This window comes from Psammomys obesus, unplaced genomic scaffold (assembly GCF_907164565.1).
Source record: "Psammomys obesus unplaced genomic scaffold, mPsaObe1.curated_primary_1811, whole genome shotgun sequence".
Taxonomy (NCBI): domain Eukaryota; kingdom Metazoa; phylum Chordata; class Mammalia; order Rodentia; family Muridae; genus Psammomys; species Psammomys obesus.
The window spans coordinates 14,573,084-14,595,196 of record NW_026596051.1 but is presented as its reverse complement, the minus strand read 5'-3'; the positions used below and the strand labels follow the sequence as shown (position 1 = coordinate 14,595,196).

Sequence of the window (22,113 nt, the reverse complement as noted above, 5' to 3'; positions counted from 1 at the left end):
AGTAAGAAGAAAACTCCCAGGCACACATAGGTTGTATACAGGTTCAGGGGTACACAGACTGTCCAGGACATTTGACTCCCGCAGTTATCGAGGTGAATCCAGAGGTGCAGAGTGGGGAAAAGCTTGTTCAAGGGGACGGAGCCGGTCAGCTGCTGAGCTTCAATAGCTTAGACTGTGCGTTCGTAGATTTGGGGGACTCCCACCTGGCTGTGTTTGAAAGAGAGGCTGACGGAGGAGGGCGTGGCTTTCCCTAGTCCCGCCTCCGCCATCGGGCTGGGGCGTGGCCTTCCTCCAACCTACTCCGGTCCAACATGGCTCCACGGTTGTGCATCATCTCTGCAGCGGCACAGTGGCTGCTGAGGAAGCCGGGACCCCGTGCTGGGGACCTCGCGGCTGCGGGTGCTGTGCGGTGAGAGGCCGATGGGGCTGACTGCGCGCTCAGAACAGGGGCGAGGGAGGGGGCTGGAATGAGGAGCTGAGGCTGCAGGGTTTGGAATGCAGCGGTTAGAGGCGGAGCTGCCGAGATGTAGGCCTGAGGGGGAGGCTGAGAAAGAATCGGGGAGGTGAAAAGGTATGGGTAGGGTTTTGTTTTTTAAACAGGATCACATTGCATGTGAATCGACCTCAGAATCCTCTTGCCTCGGCCTCCTAGATATTACTGGCGTGCACTACCATGCCTAGCTGGGCAGGTTCTTTGTCCTGTTTGGGACCAGGGTCTCGCCTGAGGTGAGTGGGAGGGATAGGTCTTGAGCCCTGGAGTCGGGGCGAAGGCGGAGTGTAGTGTTAGCAGCCTCTTGTCAGGCTTTTGTGATTTAGCACGCGCTGGGGGCGTCTGGGCCAGGCAGCCGTTCTCTCAGGAAGTTTTAGAAAGAAAAAGAGGAGATCTGGGATACAGTGGGAATTCCCAAAGTGATCCCTCACCCTGCATGGTACAGGTGGGTCAACGGGAGAGGTACAAGTCGTTCAAGGTCAGTCTGCGTGCCACGCAGAGGCAGCTCTGGGTAGGACTCAGGTCTCATGGTGCACCCTGCACTTTGTACCACCCCGGTGGCCTCCTAGGAGAGAGGCTCAGCTCAGCTTTGGAGGGCTTGGCGTCCCCTGACTGGCTCTGGGCTGCTCCTCCCTCCACCACGCGACGCCTGCTGCTACCCCCCCATCTCTGCGCTTAATCACTGGAGCACCTCTGACCCTGTGCTAACCTGTCTTTCCCTAATGGGTCTCCCGTTTCCCATCCCCGCACCCTCACAGGTTTGAGGACAGGGAACGTAGAAAGAACATTAGCTAAAGAAGCGAGCACACCTGTCCGCACACCTGTGGAAAGGCGTCTTCATTCCTCCTGTCCCAAGTGAAGCCATAGAGTTCCATTATTAGATCCCTGTGAGCTGGGACTTTTGGAAAGCCGAGAGGCGTTGGAACTGTGCTCTTCACCTCCATGCTGGATAAAGAGGGAGAAGCTGACATTGGGAACCGAGCCTGGAGTGTACCTTGGAACCTCAGGCTTTTGTGGAGGGATGACCTTGGTTGGGTAGGAGGAGGAAACAGGATGTGTCTGATGGGATTGTTTTCTGTTGCTAGGAAAAGAATCTGGGAGCTCAGGTATGCTAGGCTAGTGTTCTCTCTATCAAGTAAACTATATATCCAGCCCTCATTGGACTGTTGAGGATTAAAGAGCTCATGCTCTTGTTAACCATTACCCAAGCCTATACCTCAAGTGTTGTCATTGTGAGAATTGAAAGGACATCCAGGAAAAGAATCTTTTATTACATTAAAATATTATTTGAGCAGGGTGGTGGCTGGGAACCAAACTCAGGTTCCTTCCCTTGACTGCTATGTACAGCACACAAGATCATCTGTTATGAGACCATGTTTCCCAGATGAATGAAAATACTGAGGCTGAGACAGGAACAGAGTCAGTGAGTGGTAGCAGCTTTTGTGTGGCAAACACCCAGAGGCCACAAGGGAGGGGGGAGGGGCTAGAGGCAGCCTGTTTCTTCCTCTTTTTTTTTTTTTTTTTTTTTCTCTTCAAGACAGGGTTTCTCTGTGTAACGAGAGCCCTGGCTGTCCTGGACTCACTTTGTAGACCAGGCTGACCTTGAACCCACAGAAATCGACCTGCCTTTGCCTCCCAAGTGCCGGGATTAAAGGTGCCGATTGTCTAGCTCGGGCAGGTCTTACTTTTTGGTTCTTTTTCAGGACTGGGCTTGAATGTTGGGCCTTGTGAATGCTAGGCAAGTGTTCTACCACAATACCATATCCCTAGCCCTTTTAACATTTATTTTGAGACCTAGTCTCACTAAGATACTCAAGCTGTCCTTGAACTCAGTTTGTAGCCCAGGCCTAAGGTAAACCTGGGATCATTCTGTCTCAGCCCTCTGAATACAGGCAGTCACAGGTGGCTGCTACCATTCCTAGCTATATAAGACTTTGCTATTTGTTTAGGTTTTTTGTTTGTTTGTTTTTTAGATTAAAAAAAATATTTGCTTTCTTTATGGAGGAGTCTGCAAAGGCCAGGTCTCCTGAAATTGGAATTGTAGGAGGGAGATATCTGTGGGTCCTGGGAACCAAACTGAGGTCCACTTCGATAGCTGTAATTGCTATTAACCGCCGGGCTGTCTCCAGCCCTTGTTTTGTGTTTTTGATACAGAGTCTAACTGCGTAACCCTTGCTGGCCTGGAACTCTCTCATAGGCCTCACAAAATCTATCAGCCTCTGCCTCCTGAGTGTTGGGATTAAAGATGTGTGCCAGTAACCCCAGCTTATTTTCATCTTTAATTATCTGTGTTTGTGTGTATCTATGTGTGGGTTTGTGTATGTGAGAGTAGGCCAGAGGGGCAACTCAGATTCCCTGGAGATGGGGGTAGTTGTAAGCTACCAGACATGGGTGCTGGGAACAGAACTCAGAAACTTCTGTAAGTGTTCCTAGCCTTTGAGTCATCTCTGTTGTCCCGTTAGTGTTTGTTTGGTTTTTGGCACAGGGTTTCTCTATGTAGCCCTATGTAGACCAGGCTGGCCTCAAATTCACAAAGGTTGAGATTAAATATGTATGCCACCATGCTCGCATCTTTATTTTTGTTTAAAAAAAATTTTTTTTTTTTTGAGACAAGGTCTCATATAGCCCAAATTTACCATGTGCCTGAGGATGACCTTGAACTATTATAGGCATGCTTCACCAAACCTGGCCTTTGTAGGCTTTAAAAATGAAGATTGGGGTTGGAAAGATGGTATTGTAGTTAACAGTGCTTGCTGTGTAACCATGAGACCTAGGTGTGGATTCCAGCACCCATGTGACAATCTGGGTGTGTCCTCATGTGCCTACAGTTTCAGTATCATAGTGGTCAGAGACAGGAAGATCACTGGGGCTTGCTGACTGCCAGGTTGAGGCGGGAGGAGAGGAACAAGTGCCTAGCTTAAAGAGAGACACTGTCCCAAAGAAATAGAGGAGGAACCAGTTGTCCTGTGCAACCAGATGTGCACAGATGTGAGTACACCACGAACATACACTCACACTTTAAAAATGCAGATAGTAGCCATGCATGGTGTCTGTCTGTAATTAGCACTTCCAGGTAGGAGGATCACCAGTTTGTAGCTAACCTTTGCTGTATAGGGAGTTCCAGGCTAGCCCAGGCTGAGTAGTGAGACCCCGTACCACCCCCCTTCCACTCCATTAAAAAGTTAAATTGCCAGGCCCACCACATAATCCTATCCCCAGAACTTTGGTGCCATAGTCTGGGATGGAGCCTGGGAGTTTTGAATAAGTTCTTAGGCTGTGCTGTAATGTTCACTCTGAGAATCATTGTGGTAGGGAAACCTAGTTCCGAAATTACCAAATTTAAAAGGAAGCTAGGCTGGGTGCGGTGGGCCATGCCTGAAATCCCAGCACTCGGGAGGCAGAGGCAGGCGAATTTCTGTGAGTTCGAGGCCCGCCTGGTCTACAGAGTGAGTCCAGGACAGCCAAGGCTACACAGAGAAACCCTGTCTCAAAAAAACCAAACCAAACCAAGGAAGTTAGAATCTCAAATAAAGATATAGAGATCTCCAGACTTTGCTTTGTGGGCATCAAGTAGTGCAGTAGTCCTTAACATTCTCAATGTGACCCTTTAAAACAGTTCCTCATATTGTGGTGCCCCCCCACCGTAAACTGTTGTGAATTATAATGTAAATATCTGATATTCAACCCCGAAGGGGTCACGACCCACAGGCTAAGAACCCTGACCTAGAGGCCTGCCGTAAAAATGCTTTATGGTGGGGGAGCTAGCTCAGTCTGTAAAGTGCTTGGCCTGTAGACAAGAGAACTCTAAGAAGGCAGGTGTGACCCGTCCCTGTAACTAAGTGCCGGAGGGAGAGAGGGAAGGCTCCAGAAGCTTGATAACTGGCTTGTCTTGCTGCCCGGGGACCTCAGGGGTCGTGAGAGACCTCGCTGCAGAAACTTAAGGTGGAGAGCAATAGATACCTGACGTCAAAATCTCCAGCGCATGAGTGTGCACGGCTTCTTACACACACTCATACACGAACGCATGTGTGCACACAGATGCATTGCCACACACACAAATGTGTGCACACACACCACACACAGATGATGTTTTAAAGAGTGGGTCAGAGGTGGAGTGCCCGCCTGGCGTATGCTAGGCCCTGACTTCTCTCCTAGCACTCTAGGAAACAGAAATACGTTACAGAGATTCCAGGGGGCAGATTAAGAAAAGGGGGGAAGTGGAGGGAGGAGATCCAGCAGGAAGGTAGAGTATCAATGCAGCAGTGCCGCCATGCTTTTCTCTAGTAGTTCCATCCTCCACGCCGTATTTTATAGGCAACAGGAAGTTGCAGCCAAGATGGCGTCAGAGCCTGGGTTTGTCCCACTGACACCGACAAGTTCTTTAGTTTTTTTTGAGTGCTAATTCAAAGCCTGCTCCTACGGTGACACACTTCCTCCAACAAGGCCACACCTACTCCAATAAGGCCACCCCTCCTAATAGTGCCACTCCCTAGGAGCCAAGTGTTCAAACGTGAGTCTATGGGGGCTGTTCCTATTCAAACCACCACCCCACCCTAGTGAGGCTTCATCTGGTTGGGAGACAAACGATAAATAAAGTATAATAATCAAACAAACAACACCAAAAAAAGTGCTTTTGGGTTTTTCTATGTTTAATTTTTTTTCCAGTGCTGGAGCTGGAATTTGGAGTGTCATGCACACTAGGCTGGCGGATATTCTCCCGTGGGTCTGTGTCTCTAGCTCGGGCGTAGGGCTTTACATGTTCCTGCAGAACAGAACAAGGGAGCAGTGTGAGAAAGGCTGGGTAGGACAAGTAGGGGAGAATGTTGAATTCACTGGAAAAGTAAAAGTTGAACTCTTAAAAATGTGTGCTTGAGGGCTAGAGAGAGAATTTAGTGGTTAAGAGCACCTGCTGCTTTTGCAGGGGACTTGGGTTCAGTTCCCGGCATCCACACAGTGGCTCCCAACCATCTGTAACTTCAGTTCCTAGGGATCCAATGCTCTTTTTCTAGCACCCATGTGATTGTGTGTGTGTGTGTGTGTGTGTGTGTGTGTGTGTGTATTCAGGTAAACACAAACATGAAATAAATACATCTTTAAAAAAGTGCACTTGAGGATGTTGGCTTGGAATTGAGATTTCCTCTGGATCTGAAAAAGTCCCTTAGTAAATTTTTACCTATCTAAAAAGTCTTCCTGGGGTTGGAGAGACGGCTTAGCAGTTAAAGGTACTGGCTGCTCTTCCAGAGAACCAGGGTTTAATTCCCAGCACCCATAGGGTGGCTTACAACTGTCACTCCAGTCCCAGGGGAACTGATACCATCTTCTGGACTTCTGGGAGCCAGACGTGGAAGTGGTACACAGATACACACTCGGGTAAAATATCCATATACATAAAGCAAAATAAAAATCAATGACAAACACCTGGCTGGGTGGGCTGCTATGGCTTGCTCGCTCAGCACACGGGGAACCAAACCTGCAGGCAGGCTTTGAAGGGTAGGAAGGGAGGGACCCATCCCTCCCCTCCACAGCACTGAAGCCCCAGGCTTGCTCTTCAGAACTGACCACTGGATATTTACCTTGGCCACCACTGATGGTCATGAGTTCCGGAGAGCTAGCTCTGGAGCAAAGGTCTTCGTGGGCAAATAGAGCCACTGTTCTCCCTGACACCACCTCCTCCCGGGGCAGGAGAAGTCATGCCCTTCAAACCCGCCTGAGAGGCTGGTTTTCAAGGAAAGCGCTGTTCTCTGATTTTCCGTTCGACCATGGCAGATCCTTAAGTAGTGAGCTTTGGTGTGCCCCTGTAGTGTAGGTGCTGCATTGCTTCAGGGAGCTCTGGCAGTGCAGAAGGTCACAAGGCCTGGCTAAGAGGCGCCCTTAGTGCCCCGAGTCTCCCACCTAATGACCCTTGCCCTGCTTTTTGCTACTTGAGCAAATGTGTGCACAGTAACCAAAGGCGCCCATGAGTTTAGAAGTGCCTAAGCCAGTATTCTAGCTTCATATACACTTGAATCTGTCTTCCCTCTCCCAGCCAAGCAGCATAGATTCCCGATTTGCTATTACTCCTCCCCCCTTTGTTTTGTTTTTTTGAGACAGGGTTTCTCTGTGTAGTCCTGGCTGTTGAACTCAGAGATCCACCTGCCTTTGCCTCTCAAGTACTAGGATTGAAGAGGTGTGTCCCCACCACCCAGCTGGTCACTTTTCTTGTTGTGACCAGATCCCCGACAAGAAGCAGCTTAAGGGGGGAAGGTTTCAGTTTCTGCTGTGTTTTAGTGGACAGTCCATCAGGTCCAGCAGAGCCTGAGTGGCTGGTCGCAGTGTCTGCAGTCAGGAAGCAGAGAGATGAGTTCAGGCCAATGGCAGGCTTTCCTCCTTCCTTTCCCCTCTTACTCAGTCTTGGTCTCCACTCACTGTGTGGGGTGAATGAGTCTTCTCAGTTAAACCTGTCTGAAAATGCCCTCATAGTCATGCCCAGAGGTGTGTCTCCTGGGTTATCCCAAACCCACTCAGCGGCCAATGGAGATTAGATATCACAAACCCTTTATTTCTGGTCTCACTTTCTATAGTTTTATTTATCTGCTCTTGTCAGAATATATGAAATGAAAAATTCCAGAAATAGACCACATACACAATCACTTCTAACAGAATAATTGTGTTTTAGTTTATCATTGATTTCTTTTTTTATTTTTAAGATTTATTTATTTATTATGTATACAGTATTCTGCCTGCATGTGTGCCTGCCCACCAGAAGAGGGCACCAGATCTCACTATAGATGGTTATGAGCCACCATGTGGTTGCTGGGAATTGAACTCAGGACTTTTGGAAGAACAGCCAGTGTTCTTATCCTCTGAGCCATCTCTCCAGCTTCCATTGTTAATTTTTACTATGTGTAGCTTATAAATGAAATTGTATAATTATAAATACATATATATGTGAAAATATATTATTTGTATATTAAACTTTTTTATAAATGTGTGCATATAGGAAAAATTTAATATATGCTCTATGAAACACATAGGAAGGATGATGACTTAGCCATGAAGGAATTTAACAAGGCTTAGACAGAGAGTTTACTGAAATACACTGCAAGACGGCATGAGTTCCCAGAGAGGGAAGTCACACCCCTGAAAAGGAAAGGAAACCCTTTCCTAACAGTTAAGGGGGATGTTGTTTGGTTTTACAGGAGTAGCAGGATAACACAAGTCAGAATGGTTAATGGGCCTGAGATTCTCCTTCAGGCCCATATTTGAGGGGATAGATGGACCTCCCATTATCTTGTTTAATAGTAAATTTTATGACATTAAGTTGTTTTTCTTGAGCTGGCTGTTTGTGTAAGGTGTCATGATTCCAGCTGTCTATGCAGGATGTGGATCTGGGCTGGTGAGACAGCTCAGCAGTTAAGACCACTCACTGCTCTTCCAGCGGACCCAAGGTCAGTTCCCAGCACCGCATTTGGGCTCACAACCATCCATAACTCCAGTTCCAAGTGATCAGATGCTCCTTCTGGCCTCCATGGGCGCAGCACGCATGTGGTACGCTACATGCTGGGAAAACACTCACACTTTTAAAGAATAATAGTAACTCACAAAAGATATCATGGGCTGGTTGTGGTGGCACACATCTTTAATCCCAGCACTCTCGAGGCAGAAGCAGGTAGATCTGAGTTTGAGGCCAGCATCATCTACAGAGTGAGTTTCTAGGACAGTCAGAACTACACAGAAAAACCCTGTCTCAAAAAAACTAAATCAAACCAAAAAAGATGTCATGGATCAGGCCAGGTTGTTAAAGTGGGGATATTTTGTTTTTATTTCTGGCCTTTTTTTCTTTACATTTTCTAGATAGCTGAGCAAGTTCTAGTCAGTGGACGAGAGCTCCCTTCTGAGCTCCATGGAGCTAAGGAAGGGCATCACAGGGCCCAGGTTGAAACTGCTGATTTATTCACTACAAGATCATAGGATGGTAAGGCATTGAAGGCTCCGGAGGATTTTTTGGAAATGAAGAGGTCTTCAGAGGTGAGAGACAGGTATTGCGGTCAATGGTGGATATCCCTGAAGCCAATAAGCTGGTGAGTGAGGAGATGCAAGGAAATGGATTTGGCTAAGAGACTGTTGGAAGAGGTGTGCTAAGCCCAGCAAGATAGAGTTGTATTGGAAATGTGTGTAGAGGGAATTTATTATTATTATTATTGAAATATTTATTAATTTATTGTTTATACAGTATTCTGTCTGTGTGTGAACCAGCAGGCCAGAAGAGGGCACCAGATCTCATTATACATGGTTATGAGCTACCAGGGAATTGAACTCAGGACCTTTGGAAGAACAGCCAGTGCTCTTAACCTCTGAGCCATCTTTCTCCAGCCCCTGGACAGAAATTATTAATTGGGTCCATTTAAATAAGAGTGAGAACTGGGGAGGGAGGTACGGGGGGGATACAAAGTGAATAAACTGTAATTAATAAAAAAAAAAGGAAAAAAAGAATGAGAACTGCAGGCCAAGTAAGAGTTAAGCGCAGGCAAAGCCAGCAGTCTCCCACGAGGATCTAGTTGTGTTATTTGAGGAGACTGTGGGCCTTTTGGGGAAGGTGAAAAAGCAGGAGAGGCTGAGACCAGGAGTAGCAGGATAACACAAGTCAGAATGGTTAAAAATGACACTATTAGGTGATTTCAGGAAGATGAAATGAAATGCTGACTATAGGAACCCAGTGCTGCTGGAGTAAGGAATGTGAGATCTTTTAAATTGTTTATTTTTGTGTGTATGGGTGTTTTGCTGTCATGTATGTCTGTGCACCAAGTATGTGCCTGGCATTCAGGGTGGCCAGGAGAGAACATCTGAGTTATAAACAGTTGTAAGCCACCATGTGGGTGCTGGAAACCAAACCCAGGTCCTCTGGAAGAGCAGCTAACACTCTAACTGCTGGGCCCATTTCTGGCTTGGGAGGGAAGGAGTTTTGTTTGTTTTGTTTTTGAGACAGGGTCTCTCTATATATCCCTGGATGTTCTAGAACTTACGGCGTAGACCAGGCTGGCCTCAAACTTACAGAGATTCACCTGCCTCTGCCTCCTGAGTGCTGGGTTAAAAGGGGTGTGCCACCACATCTGGCTCAATACCTGAGTGTGAGATCTTAAAAGTACAATTGGGAGGAAAAGTGAGCTGAGAACTATCTTACGTGTAAACTTTTTAGAGAGCTTTTAAGAGTTAGATTAAGGGGCCTGGAGATGGCTCAGTGGTTAAGGACACTGGCTGCTCTTGCAGACCACTGGGCTCAAATTCCAACATCTACACAGCAACTCACAAGCTTCTATAACTCCAGTTCCAGGAATCTCGTGTCTGCTGACTTCTGTGGACTCCTCTAAGCATGTGGTGCACAAACATACACTCAGGCACGTAAAATTAAATATCTATCAAAAAATTAAGTATTTATCAAAGAAGAAAAAGAGTTAGATTAACCATTTCAACCTTTTCAGATGATGGTGAATCGCCAGACAGTGGGGAGATCATACCTGGTTTTGAGGCTTTTATCTATTCCTTAGTATTGGAAAGGAAAGCTAAGCATTATCAGACGATAGGCACTGGGAGAAGCAAAGCAAGGAATGATGTGTTCAAGAGAACAGTGGTGATGTGTGAGGCTCTCTTCCTCTGCTTTACAAGACCATTGGGTGAAGGCGTCTATATGCTAGAACTGTTATGCTTGTGACTGTCATAGTGGGGGAAGTGGGTGAGGTTTATTTGGGAAGGGTGGGATTGGGAACTAAGGTTGAGTGGAGCTTTAGCCTGCTGATCAGCTTGGTTGTTATCTGTCGTAGTGAAGGTTTCTGTTGCTGCAACGAAACACCATCACCGAAAAGCAAGTTGGAAAGGGTTTATACAGCTTACACATTGATATCATTCATCCTGAAGGAAGTCAAGACAGGAACTCACGCAGGGCAGGAACCTGGAGGCAGGAGCTGATGCAGAGGCAGGAGCTGACGCAGAGGCCATGGAGGGGTGCTGCTTACAGGCTTGCTCTCCATGGCTTATTGCGCCTGCTTTCTTAGAGAACCCAGGACCACCAGCCGAGGGATGGCACCACCCACAGGGGTCTAGGACCTCCCCTATCAATCACTAATTAAGAAAATGCCTCACAGCTGGATCTTATGGAGACATTTTTCTCAGTTGAGATTCCCTCCTTTCAGATGAAACTCTAGTTCATGTGTCAAGCTGATTGAAGATTAGCCAGCGTATTATCCTAAGAACTGCCAGAATGGGGCTGGCAATGAAAAATGGCTACCTTGGTTAGAAGCCAGGTGGCTTCCAGTAGGGTCAAAATCTCCGAGATATGTCTAATCAGGGCATGATGGGCAGTGAGGAGGCGTCTTTCTTTGCCTTTGGTGAAGACAATTCTGCCTTACAAGCTTATTACCTGCCAGGTAGTGATGATGAACACCTTTAATCCCAGCACTTGGGGAGGCAGAGGCAGGTGGACCTCTGTGAGTTTAAAGCCAGCCTGGTCTATAAAATTAGTCCAGGACAGCCAGGGGTACAAAGAGAAACCCTGTCTTAAAAAATCAAACAAACAAACAAAAAGAGCTTATTACCCAGAAGAGGCCCAGATTCTATGACCTCTGTAAAGCTATGTCCTGCCACCACAATACTGCCAACATCTGTGAGCCAGGTAGTCTGGGGGGCTGTGTCTTAAAGGGGCTCAAGGTGAGGATCTGGCAGTACGTTTTGTAGGAAGTTCTGGAGTTTGTATAAGAGTTTGCTATCTGTTGACTCTGCTGGGATCCAGTGGAAGGCTCTTGAATTGACAGTCAAGGACCTGCTGAGTATGTAAGTGGTCCTACTCTATTCCAGGGTTAATTTGGAGGCCTTTAACCAGAAGAGCAAGAGCTGCCCCATGCCACAGGATGTGGTCTAATGACTTGGAAGGGTAAATGCCTGGGCTCTCAGAGGGCCCCAGGTTTTGCATTCCGAATTCCCAGTTCTTTTATTCAAGTACATACAGAGTAAAGGGGAAGCTGATGTTGCTACAGAAGTCCTGTAGGACATTGAGGTAGTAAGAAGGGGCTTGTCAGTTATATCACAGAATCCAGGAAGGCAAAAGAAGGAGTCTTGGCTGCTCAAGGCAGTAGAGGGATGGCCTGCCTTGGGTCCAGGGTCTTTATCATCACAAGGGTCCCATCTAGTGGGTGTCAGCAAGCTGAGTCTGGGGTTGACCTTCTTAGCAGTAGGCTGCAATTGTGTGGCCGGAGATACGGGACAGAGGTGGCAGGACAGCTTCCTCTCCTGGCCCCTCTACCCTTCCAGGGTTCCAGATGTAGCCTGGGCAGTGGGGATCTCTCCAGGGGGTCCTGTGTCTGCCCAGATGAGGCCGTCTTACTCTCGGGAGCTGCCATGGAATTTCATGGGTTCTTTTTCAGAAATGTAGGTCATGAGGCTAGGGGAGCAGGACACCTGAGCAGGGAAAATGTCGGGGCTCCCGTGCCTCTGCGAGGCCCTCTCACCTCCTCTGTCCTGCAGCTTCTATTCTAAGGACAGTGAAGGCAGCTGGTTCCGCTCCCTCTTTGTTCACAAGGTGGACCCCCGGAAGGACGCCCACTCCACTCTGCTGTCCAAGAAGGAGACTAGTAACCTCTACAAGATCCAGTGTGAGTGGCCGCTAAACTGGCTAGCTGCACCCACGGGCTTCCTCGGGGGTGGGGCTGGGGTAAAGAGATGAGAGGATGAGGATGTCCCATGCTGTCCTGGGAGCCTGCTCGCTCTGACGCCCCTCCTCCACACACACACGCATAGCCTGCGCCTCACCGGTTGCCCTCTGTCCTTTATGGCAGTTCACAACGTGAAGCCGGAATGTCTGGATGCCTACAACAGTCTGACGTGAGTGCCGTCCCTCTACCGCTCCCAGTCACTCCTGGGTTGGACCCTCTACCTCAGAGCCCTCGGTGGCCAGTGCAAGCCCTTGCCCCTCTCTGTGCCCCTCCCACAGGGAGGCCGTGCTGCCCAAGCTGCACCTGGACGAGGACTACCCCTGCTCGCTTGTGGGCAATTGGAACACGTGGTACGGGGAGCAGGACCAGGCAGGTGAGGTTCCCTTGTCTCCAGTGCCTCTGTTGCCACCCCGCCCGGGTCTCCAACAGCCCTCCTGTCTGAGCGCCCTGCTCTCTCTCCCTGCAGCATCTCTGGGGTTGTGGGGAAGGTGTTTATTTCATACCTCATCGCCCCACTGCCCAGCACTCTCAGGCAGCCCACGAGGCCTCTGAGGCCGGCCTTGCCAGGTCCACAGCCTCACTTTGCCACATCCTCGGCTCGCTGCATTGCCCTGCGTGTGATTCGCCAGTGCCCCGGCTGCAACCGCTCTACTCTCTGGGTACTCTCAGGTGGCCAACCTGAAGCAGCTCCTCTCCCTTGCCTACTTGAACTTGGTTTAGTTTGCCAGTTTTTCACTTTGTTTGGGCTGGGGGTCTTATTGTGTAGTCCAGGCTGGCCTCTAACATGTACTCTTCCTAGTGCTGAGATGGTTTGATTGCTTGTCTTTTGTTCTGTTTTGGAGACAGGGTTTCTCTGTGTAGCCCTGGCTGTCCTGGAACTCGCTCAGTGGACCAGGCTGGCCTTGAACTCAGAGAACCGCCTGCTTCTGCCTTCTGCAAGCACTAGGATTAAAGCGGTGGTTCTCAACCTTCCTAATGCCGCTCCACTTTAATAGTTTCTCATGTTGTGGTGACCCCCGACCATAAAACGACTTTCATTGTTACTTCATAACTGTAATTTTGATATTGTTATGAATCATAATGTAGGCATCTGAGAGGGGACTGCCGTGGGGTCGGGACCCACAGGTTGAGAACCACTGGATTAAAGGCATGTCTGACCATGCTTAGAGTTAATTTTTAATCGGTCTATCTTTCTAGTGTGTGTGTATATGTATACATGTGTGCATGTATGTGTATATATGTATGTGTAAGCACGTGCCCTGGCATGCCTGCGGAGGTCAGTGGACAGTGGTTCTCGTCTTCGCCTTGTTGAGGCAGGGCCTCCTTTGTCTCTGCTGTTGCAGTGTGTACTCCAGATGTGTACCTCTGCAGCTGTCCTCTTCCTTTGGCCCCAGGGGTCAAGCTCTGTTCGTCAGGCTGGTATAGCAAGAGCTTCTACCGGGCAAGCCATCTTGCAGCCCGCCCCTGCCTTCTTGTTTTGTATTTTGGTGTAGACATGGCATCCCTCTGAAAGCCTGGATTCTTTGCGCTTGCTGGGTCAGACGGCGCTGTCCCTAGCTCTCTGACCTCCACTACTTGCCTCTTCTTCATTCCCTGATCATGCACTCCAGTAGCTGCCGACACACCTGTCTGTCTTCTCATACAGGTAGTGAGTTCTGGAGGTCTGGATCTCTTTGACTTACTGAATACAAAATAAAATTTTTTAAAAAAATTCATGTTGTGGCCAGGCTGCGGTGGCCTTTAAGCACTCGGGAGGCAGAGACAGGCAGATCTACAGAGTTCAAGGCCAGCCTGGTCTACAGAGTGAGCTACACAGAGAAATCTCGTCTTGAAAAACAAAACAAAACAACAACAACAAAAAAAACGAAAACAAAACAAAAATTCATGCTTTGTGAGGGCTGCAGAGAGGGCTCAGTGGTTAACAGTACTGGCTGTTCTTCCGGAGGACTCAGGTCCAGAGGACTCAGGTCCACGTGGTGGCTGGCAACTTTCCCAACTTCAGTTTCAGGAAACCCCACACCCTCTACTGGCCTCTGCAGGTACTGCAGGCACATGGTGCCTAGATAAACATGTAAGCCAAACACCTATAGTCAAAAAATGAAAGAGTAAATAGTCCTCAACAATTTTTTTTTTTTTTTTTAAGAAATGTATGCTGGGGCCTGGAGAGGTGGCTTGGGAGTTAAGAGCACCACTGTTTCACTTGCAGAGGACTTGAATTCAGTTTCAGGCACCCATAGTTAACTCATAACCATCCACAATTCCAGTTCCAGCGAATTCACACCCTCTTCTCTCCATGGGTACCAGGCACGCACATAGTGTGCATACATGTCTGTAGGCAAAGCACTCACACATATAAAATTAATCTGTAACATTTTTAGTTTGCTTTTTCGAGATAGAGTTTCTCTTCCTAGCCCTCGCTGTTCTTAACTCACTTTGTAGAGCAGTTGTTTGGTGGTTTTTGCAGCGTTAGCGATGGAACTTGGGGATCTCCTGATGTTAGGCAAGTGTTCTACCACTGAGCTCTAGTGTCAGCCCTGCTAGAGTGTCCTGGGTCAGTCAGACTTCCTCCTTGTGTCCATCCTGTCTCTGGCAGTCCGCCGTTCATCCCTGTGTGTGCTGGTGTTCCCAGGGTGGAAGGCGCTCAGATCATCTTTGGTTTGGTTTGGTTTGTGATGCTGTAGATGAAAGCCCGGTCCCTCTGCATGGGAAGCACGTGTTTTGTCAATAGCTACCCCCCCAGCCTCATCTGGTCCTCTTGCTGCTATTACTTAAGGATTTTGTGGATGAGGACATTGTGTCCTAGGAGGGGTCAAAGGCCACCAAACTGAGCAGAGCTGGTGGTCTCCTAGGCTTGCATCTAAGGTCGTCCCCACCCTGTACTACTCCTCACTAAGACAAAGGAAACCAGGAGACCCCCCCCCACTCTACTGCCACATACACAGTCTAGCCAGACATGCTCGCTGTAGCTCCTTGACCTGTATTCCTGTCTCCATCAGTGCACCTATGGCGGTTCTCAGGTGGCTATCCGGCCCTCATGGACTGCATGAACAAGCTGAAAACCAACAAGGTATCCCAGCATCCTGTGTGCGTGTTGCTTCCAGACCAGCCCTGTGTGGAGGGGAGTGTGGGACAGAGTCCTCTGCCACCCCCGGGGCACACTGACAGGGTGGCATACTGTGCCTACAATGCCCTGCCTTCAGGAGTACCTGGAGTTCCGGAAGGAGCGGAGCAAGATGCTGCTGTCTAGGAGAAACCAGCTGCTTCTGGAGTTCAGCTTCTGGAATGAGCCACAACCCAGAGCTGGCCCCAACATCTATGAGCTGAGGACATACAAGCTCAAGGTACCTCACTTCCAACAGAGCCGCTTTTGACCTCTATCTTCCCTGCTGTGGCGTCGCTTTGCAAGGGGTCAGGGTGGGCCAGCCTGATGCTTCTCCCTCTTTATGGGCTCAGAGCAGAGGAATGTGTGTTCATGTAGATAGCTGCACATCAGATGGAGTCAAGGCCCTCGAATGGGGCCTCTGGCTCTGGGGAAGGCTAGTTTCCCATTCCTGGCTCTGTGTTATTAGGAGTCCAAGGTGGGGCTCACTTCCTCCTCTCTCTGGGTCTCTTTCAGCCAGGAACCATGATTGAGTGGGGAAATAACTGGTAAGTAGTGCCACTACGCTTGGGAATGTGATGGTCCCTGCTGTTCCATCCCATCAGGCTCCCAGTGAGCTTTTCTCTGGGCTGTGTCAGAGGGAACCAAGCATGCTCTGTTCCTTGCAGAGCCCAGAGAAAGATCCACCTGAATGGGGCAGATTCTGTAGTGGGAAGTGCTGCCAACCAGCCAGCAGCCCCACCTCCAGAATCCATTCTCTGGGCCCTACCTTTTGGCCCCACCCAAAAAAGTGTGGCCAGGGAATCAGCCTGGGCCACCTCGAGGGACCATTGGCTGGGCCTCTGTCCCATGTTCTCTGCTATTTCCAGGGCTCGGGCCATTAAGTACCGTCAGGAGAACCAGGAGGCCGTGGGAGGCTTCTTTTCACAAATAGGAGAGCTCTACGTGGTTCACCACTTATGGGGTAGGTTGGGGACACTCAAGGAGCCTCTGTTTGTCCCCTGTCACTTCATAAAACGTGGATACTATGCAGGGCTGGGGCGATGGCTCAGTGGTTAAGGGCACTGACTCTTCCAGAGGACCTGGGTTCAATTTTCAGCAACCACATGGCGGCTCACAGCTGTCTGTAACTTCAAGATCTGACACCCTCACGCAGACATACATGCAGGCAAAACACCAGTGCACATAAAATAAAATTAAAAAAGAAAAAAGAAACAGCAAGAACAATGGCGACATTAAAAACTACTACAACAACAAGACATGTGGATACATTTGTGTTCCTATAGCTCTTACATCGTAGCAGAGATGCACCCTCAGGCATAAACTAGCAAAACGGACTCATTTCACATGATGACAGATACTGGAGGAGGCTAGGCAGGGGGAGACAGCACAAAAATGCCCAGGGACCTTTTTGGCTTGAGTAGACAAGGTCTTTCTCAAGGGCAAAATACAGATTCTGAGCTGAAGGGTGAGGAAGCCAGGTTAGAATTGCTGAGAGAAGTTTTGAGTGCAAGGAACGGCGTGTGGGGAGGCCGTCAGTGAGTGGACAGGAGAGGAGGGTGCGGGGGGAACCCGGGCAGAATGTGAGAGGGTGGGGTGGAAGAGAACAAGCCACCAGGTCAGGCTGGGCCTTGCAGGCCGTCGGAACGAGTTGGGGTCCATCATGGATGTGGTGGGAGGAGGCAGTGGGAGCATGCACGTTCTATAGCTGCCGTGTGCTTTGCCAAGAGTGCCTGGTAGGGGAGCAAGGTTGGAAACGGGTCAGGGACGATGCTTACGTTACTTCAGGCAGGTGGGTGGGCTAGCTTTGGGTAGTGGCAGCAGCATGACAGATTTGTTGGTCTGTGAATCAGTGGGACTTGAGAACAAACTTCTGGAGGAGAAAGGAGAGGGTTAGAGGGCATTCAGACTGTTCCTTAAGCAGCTGTGTGCCCTTGTCTAAGACAGGGACATCTAGGGGAGGATTGGGTCATGGGATTGGAAGGTAGTTTTGGGAGTACTATATTTAGGATGCTGCTGTTGGGCCAGCCAGATGGCTCAGTAGGTGAAGGCACCAAGCCTGACAACCTGAGTTTGATCCCCAGGACCCACATGGCAAGAATGATCTGACTCCTGCCACTTTTCTTCTGACCCCTCACCCCGAATAAGTACATAAATGCAATAAAAATTACAAGATGCACACACACCCAACTCGAAATGCCACATGGGCACTGGATGTTGACAGCCTGAGGGGGAAGGGATGGATGGCAGGCCAGGGTTTGGGGCAATGGAAGGGTCCCTGTGCTGAGGGAAGGGATCAGGTTCTCTGAGGAATGAGCCTGTGCCTTTCTCACAGCCTACAAAGATCTGCAGTCTCGGGAGGAGACTCGAAATGCAGCCTGGAGGAAGCGGGGCTGGGATGAAAATGTCTACTATACAGGTGAGCGGCTCCTCTGGGGCCAGGGACACCTTTGCAAGTGGTCTGCTGGGAGACCTGAGGATGCAGGCTCTGCAAGCTTCCCTGAAGGACAGCTAACATCCCTTCATTATCTCAGTGTGGGAACTCATTGCTTTGTTTTCTTCTGTCTTGGGCACCTCCTCGCCCCCCACCATTTGACCCAGTGTCTTGCTGTATTGCCCAGGCTCATCCTGGGTAAACCTTTTCCCTCAGTCTTCTAAGTTGCTGGGATTACAGGCATGTTCCACTGTGCCCAGGTGGGAACTTACTTTGTGGAGTTTTGTCTGGGTGATATACATTTCACATAATCTAATTAGTCCTCAGGTTTTAGGACTCTAATACAGGAAGGTGATCCCTATGTGACCTGTGACCCTGGGTCAGTCCTGCACCTCACAGAAACTGCCTTCCTCCTCATCACATGGTAATGCAGATGCCGTCCCGGCTGTGGGGAGGACTTTGAGAGTTAGTTTATGGAAAGTGCTTTGCCCTGATAACATCAAAACATGCAGCAAATTTTTCCTCAAGGTGTTGCGTACAGAGTCAGTAGAAACTGACTGAGTCTTCACCGTGTGGCATGTGGGGGATGTTAAGGGGAGGCCTTTAGGTAAACCAGAGTCTGTCCGGCCCCTGATGTGTTTAGTTAATCTCACACACGTCTGCTGGTGGACGACAGCATGTCTCCTGAAGGAGGCAGCATGAGCCTTGCTATTCCAAGTGTGGTCTCAACTGAAAGTACATCCACTGGACACTTAAGAGATGCTTACTTAGCTTCTCCCAACCTTTTGTGAACTAGATTTTTGGGGGTTTGTACACATGTTAGAGTCTGAGAAATTAAGCACAGGAAGCAAGGGTCTAAACTCTGGGCTGGAGAGATGGCTCATTGGTTAGGCATAATACTGTTGGAAGAGAAGACTGGAGTTAGGTTCCCTGAACCCACCTTGGGAGGCTCACAGATGCCCATAAATCCAGCTCCAGGGGATCTGATGTTTTCTCCTGACCTCTGTGGGCACTCTCTGCACACACCCACATGTAGACATATGTAACATTATTTTTTTTAACTGCCATCCTGGGGACTTTGTGCTGCTGTTACCCCCATAGGCTTGGCGTCTCTGGCTGCATGAGGGGCAGTTACACTAAATCAAACCCCCAGCCTTACGGCTCTCACCTCCACGGAGTATGCTACTACAGTTCTGTATTTTTGTTATGCTGATCAGTACATACCTCGAGAACTACACCCTTGGCTTCACACTCATTTTTCTTAAATCTTCCTATGTTGCCCCTAATGTGGCTTGGTCCTTTTTATATTCTTAGGCTTTGTGTGTTTTGTGTGCTTTGGAAGCACCGAGGATAGAATCCAAGGGTTCATATATGCTAGGCAAGTGTACTACCGCTGAGTCTCTCCAACCACATGCTAGTTTTCTTCACATGCTTAGAGTATGACTAAAAATTCCAAAATATTCAGCTTATTACCACCTAAATCCTGTCTTATAACTTGGGAACCTCAGGCCTCTCTCAAGTGACAGCAGAGTCTCTTCCTGTCATAGGCTTTTATGAGTTTTCGGGCAGGGACCAAGAGTACTCGGCTTGCCTCAGGCACCCCTAACCTCTGCCTCTCTCTCCATAGTCCCCTTGGTTCGACACATGGAGTCCCGAATCATGATCCCTCTGAAGATCTCTCCTCTCCAGTGACGCCCGCACTGCCTCTACCTTCTTCCCTTTGGAGTAACCTGGAACAGGGGAGCATCCAGGCGGCTGCCATGGTATCCTCTCAGCTCCGGAAGGCTGCTGACGGGCAGTGTTCAGCTTAGACAACGATGCTGCTTCCAAGAACCTAATCTGTCTATACCTATCCCACCTCTCTCCCGTGCTGGAAGATGTTTCTAATCCCCTAATGCAGACTAGAAACCTTTGAAGCATTCACATGTTTCCCTGTAAGATCCCTCATTTCCAGGCATCAAGTCCCCAGCTAACACTGTGGACATGGCTTAGTTGCATAAAAGCTGACATGACTAGTAGTTAGGTGGGGTGTAAAGGATGTCAGACCAGGTATGGCCCCCAGGAACTCCCTGGTCTGTATTTGTTTAAAAGAAAAAGCAAGTCTGAGCCTTAAAAACCTTGGCACTGCCATAAACTCCGAAATCATCAAAGTCAGGAGGAGATCCAGAATTCTGTTTAGAGGGGTTGGGAAAGGATGGAAGTGAGAGTGATTTAAAGACAGACTTGAAGCAGGAATCCTTCAGATAATGCTGGCTCATAGGTAGGATTCAGAATGCGAGTTTGAAACACAGAGTTGGGAAGACAGAACAGAGATGACAGAAGACCTCAGGGAGAGGCCTCTGTTCCTGGATAGAGGGAGAGGCTCATCCATTGTTTCCCACACAGTGCAGTTAAAACTTGAACATGTGCTCCAGCTCCTGTCCTCCTTCCTCCAGGCAAGAATGCAGGCTGAGACTCAAAGTCCCACCTTGAATTTCTCTCCCCCAGCCTGACATTGTGTCAGCCAAACCCTCATTTTGCAGAACCACCAGGTCTGTGGAGAGGGTTCAGTGATTCTGGGGTCTCTCCAATGACCCCCATACCTCATGAACCCCTGCTTAGCATGGTTTTGTTACCATACCAGGAATATACTGGAACAGTTGATGGAACCAAATTAAATATTTACTCTTAAGTTGTGGTGTTGTCTTCATCTGCTAAGGCAAGGCGACTTCCATTTGGCTGAGGGGTACTGTGGCCTTGATCTCTTAGGGAGGACATCTTCATTCCAGGACAAAAACATGAGGTTTCTGCGAAGCCCAGTACTCACTATACATATTCCAAGCCCCAAACAAGTAGGATTTTACTCCAGAAATACTAGGGATGGGAAATACCTGAAGCTTTCAATGACTATATTAGAGTAGCGATTTTTGTCTTGGGGAAAATCATGCCTAACGGAGAAACGCACTTGTGTGAAGCAAGAAACAAGTTGATCATTTTCCTGCTTTTTCTGGTGCAGTGCCTCTGATAGTGTTAAGAAGTCAAGTTAGGGCTGGGCGCGTTGACACCAGCCTTTAATTCCAGCGAGGCCAAGGCAGGCGGATCTCAGTGAATTCTAGACCAGCCTGATACACATATAGCGTTCTAGGCTACGTAATGAGCCCCTGCCTCGGACACAAAGTCAGGAGGCAAATCCACGAAGGTCCAAATTACATCACAGCGACACTTGTAAGTTCTTGAGACTACCACGAGTTCATTCAAGTGACTCGGCGGAGGGCTCTTTGCTTTACACGCAGGTTGAGGGAATGAAGTACTGATTCTTGGTCCACAGGGCCGGCCGCAGTTTCCCAGAAAGGTTGCCTACGTCTTTAATCCCAGCACTTGGGAGGCAGAAGATGGCGGATCTATCTGAGTTCAAGGCCATCCTGGTCTACGAAGCGAGTTCCCGGACAGCCAGGAATAAACAGAGAGGGAGAAAAAAAACCGGTAGCTCAGCTGAGACACGCCCCTTCCTTGCTTCCCAAGCTGCATCTGGCTTTTGTGTCTCACTTCCGTCCAGTAGCTCTTTCCTTCCGCTTCTCTATGGTCGCGAGCCGGAAGTAGCTGCCTGACTGGAAGGCGTGAGGACCATTGTGGTGAGCGAGGGCGGAGGGCTGCCGGCTGAGGCTGCTGGTCAGCGCGGGTTGCACGGGGCTTGCGGTGCAGACGGCACCACGCGTGCTCCCGGGCTAGCGGCCTCACTTGTCGGGGTCCCCGGGGCTGGTGGGTGTTCTCCTCCGAAAGGACCGGGGCAGCAGCTTTAGGCGCTGATGGCAGCAGCAGTGTATCGTAGCAGTGACAATGATAATCCACCTGTGTGTGTGGGAAACGCCCCGGCGAGGCTGTTGGCCTTTCCCAGGTGTTCGGTGCCACCCTTGTCAGGTGAGCCCGCCACTTGATTGTCACTGGCAGCCGCCGGAGGGCCCTGCCAGGCAGGCGCTCCCTTCACTTATTAACGAGCCGCGTAAGACTCCAAGGAGTCGTAGCGAAGAAGGATTAGTGCATTTATTGCCGTAGCATGAAGGCTGAGAGCGCCAAGTGTGGACGTTAGGGGAGTGAGGCGGGGCTTTTCGTTTTAATGTCTCCTCTGTTTGCTAGCTAGCTGCCCTGACTTAGTTTAGCTGCCTCGCTAAATACTTTGCTTATCCTGATGTTTAAGAAAAAGAAGGGAGGATTTTTCTTTCTTAAGTTATACAGCAAAGGGCCTGGACAGTAGGAAGAGGTGCCATCTGCTCTGTTTTAATGAAGATTTTAAACGCAGTCACTACCGTCTAGCCTGGCCGGTAGCGCCCCCTGCAGTCCGGGTTGGTTTCACATTCGCGAAGATCCTTCTGCTTCAGTCATCAAGTGCTGTGATTACTGATGTGTACCACTGTGCCTGTCTCAGCCCATC

General features: G+C 49.2%; 2 protein-coding genes across 6 annotated transcripts in view; both read left to right on the top strand.

Moving 5' to 3' along the window:
- The first annotated feature begins 278 nt into the window (after nt 1–278).
- On the top strand, nt 279–20,376 carry Nipsnap1 (nipsnap homolog 1). Its single transcript, XM_055624164.1, has 10 exons — nt 279–409; nt 11,984–12,111; nt 12,295–12,340; nt 12,450–12,544; nt 15,168–15,238; nt 15,372–15,512; nt 15,788–15,819; nt 16,141–16,235; nt 17,607–17,690; nt 19,333–20,376. Exons 1-10 carry the CDS (start codon nt 312–314, stop codon nt 19,395–19,397), a joined length of 855 nt encoding a protein of 284 aa, XP_055480139.1. The 5' UTR covers nt 279–311; the 3' UTR covers nt 19,398–20,376.
- Nucleotides 20,377–21,261: 885 nt separating this feature from the next.
- Nucleotides 21,262–22,113, top strand: part of Thoc5 (THO complex subunit 5) — a 33,335-nt gene continuing 32,483 nt past the window's right edge. The window contains exon 1 of one of the 5 annotated variants that reach the window (XM_055624159.1): nt 21,262–21,316. The gene's annotated coding sequence lies outside the window, so the exon portion shown is untranslated. Of the gene's footprint in view, nt 21,317–21,581; nt 21,603–22,113 lie in introns of those variants that run through there. The other 4 variants (XM_055624158.1, XM_055624162.1, XM_055624160.1 and 1 more) reach the window with 4 other exon arrangements.

Bases quoted from the DNA above. Each gene is read 5' to 3' on its own strand.
- Nipsnap1 (XM_055624164.1), top strand. From the start codon at position 312: ATGGCTCCACGGTTGTGCATCATCTCTGCAGCGGCACAGTGGCTGCTG. The intron at 410-11,983 runs GTGAGAGGCCGA...TCTGTCCTGCAG, and splicing joins GCGGCTGCGGGTGCTGTGCG to CTTCTATTCTAAGGACAGTG. The intron at 16,236-17,606 runs GTAGGTTGGGGA...CCTTTCTCACAG, and splicing joins CGTGGTTCACCACTTATGGG to CCTACAAAGATCTGCAGTCT.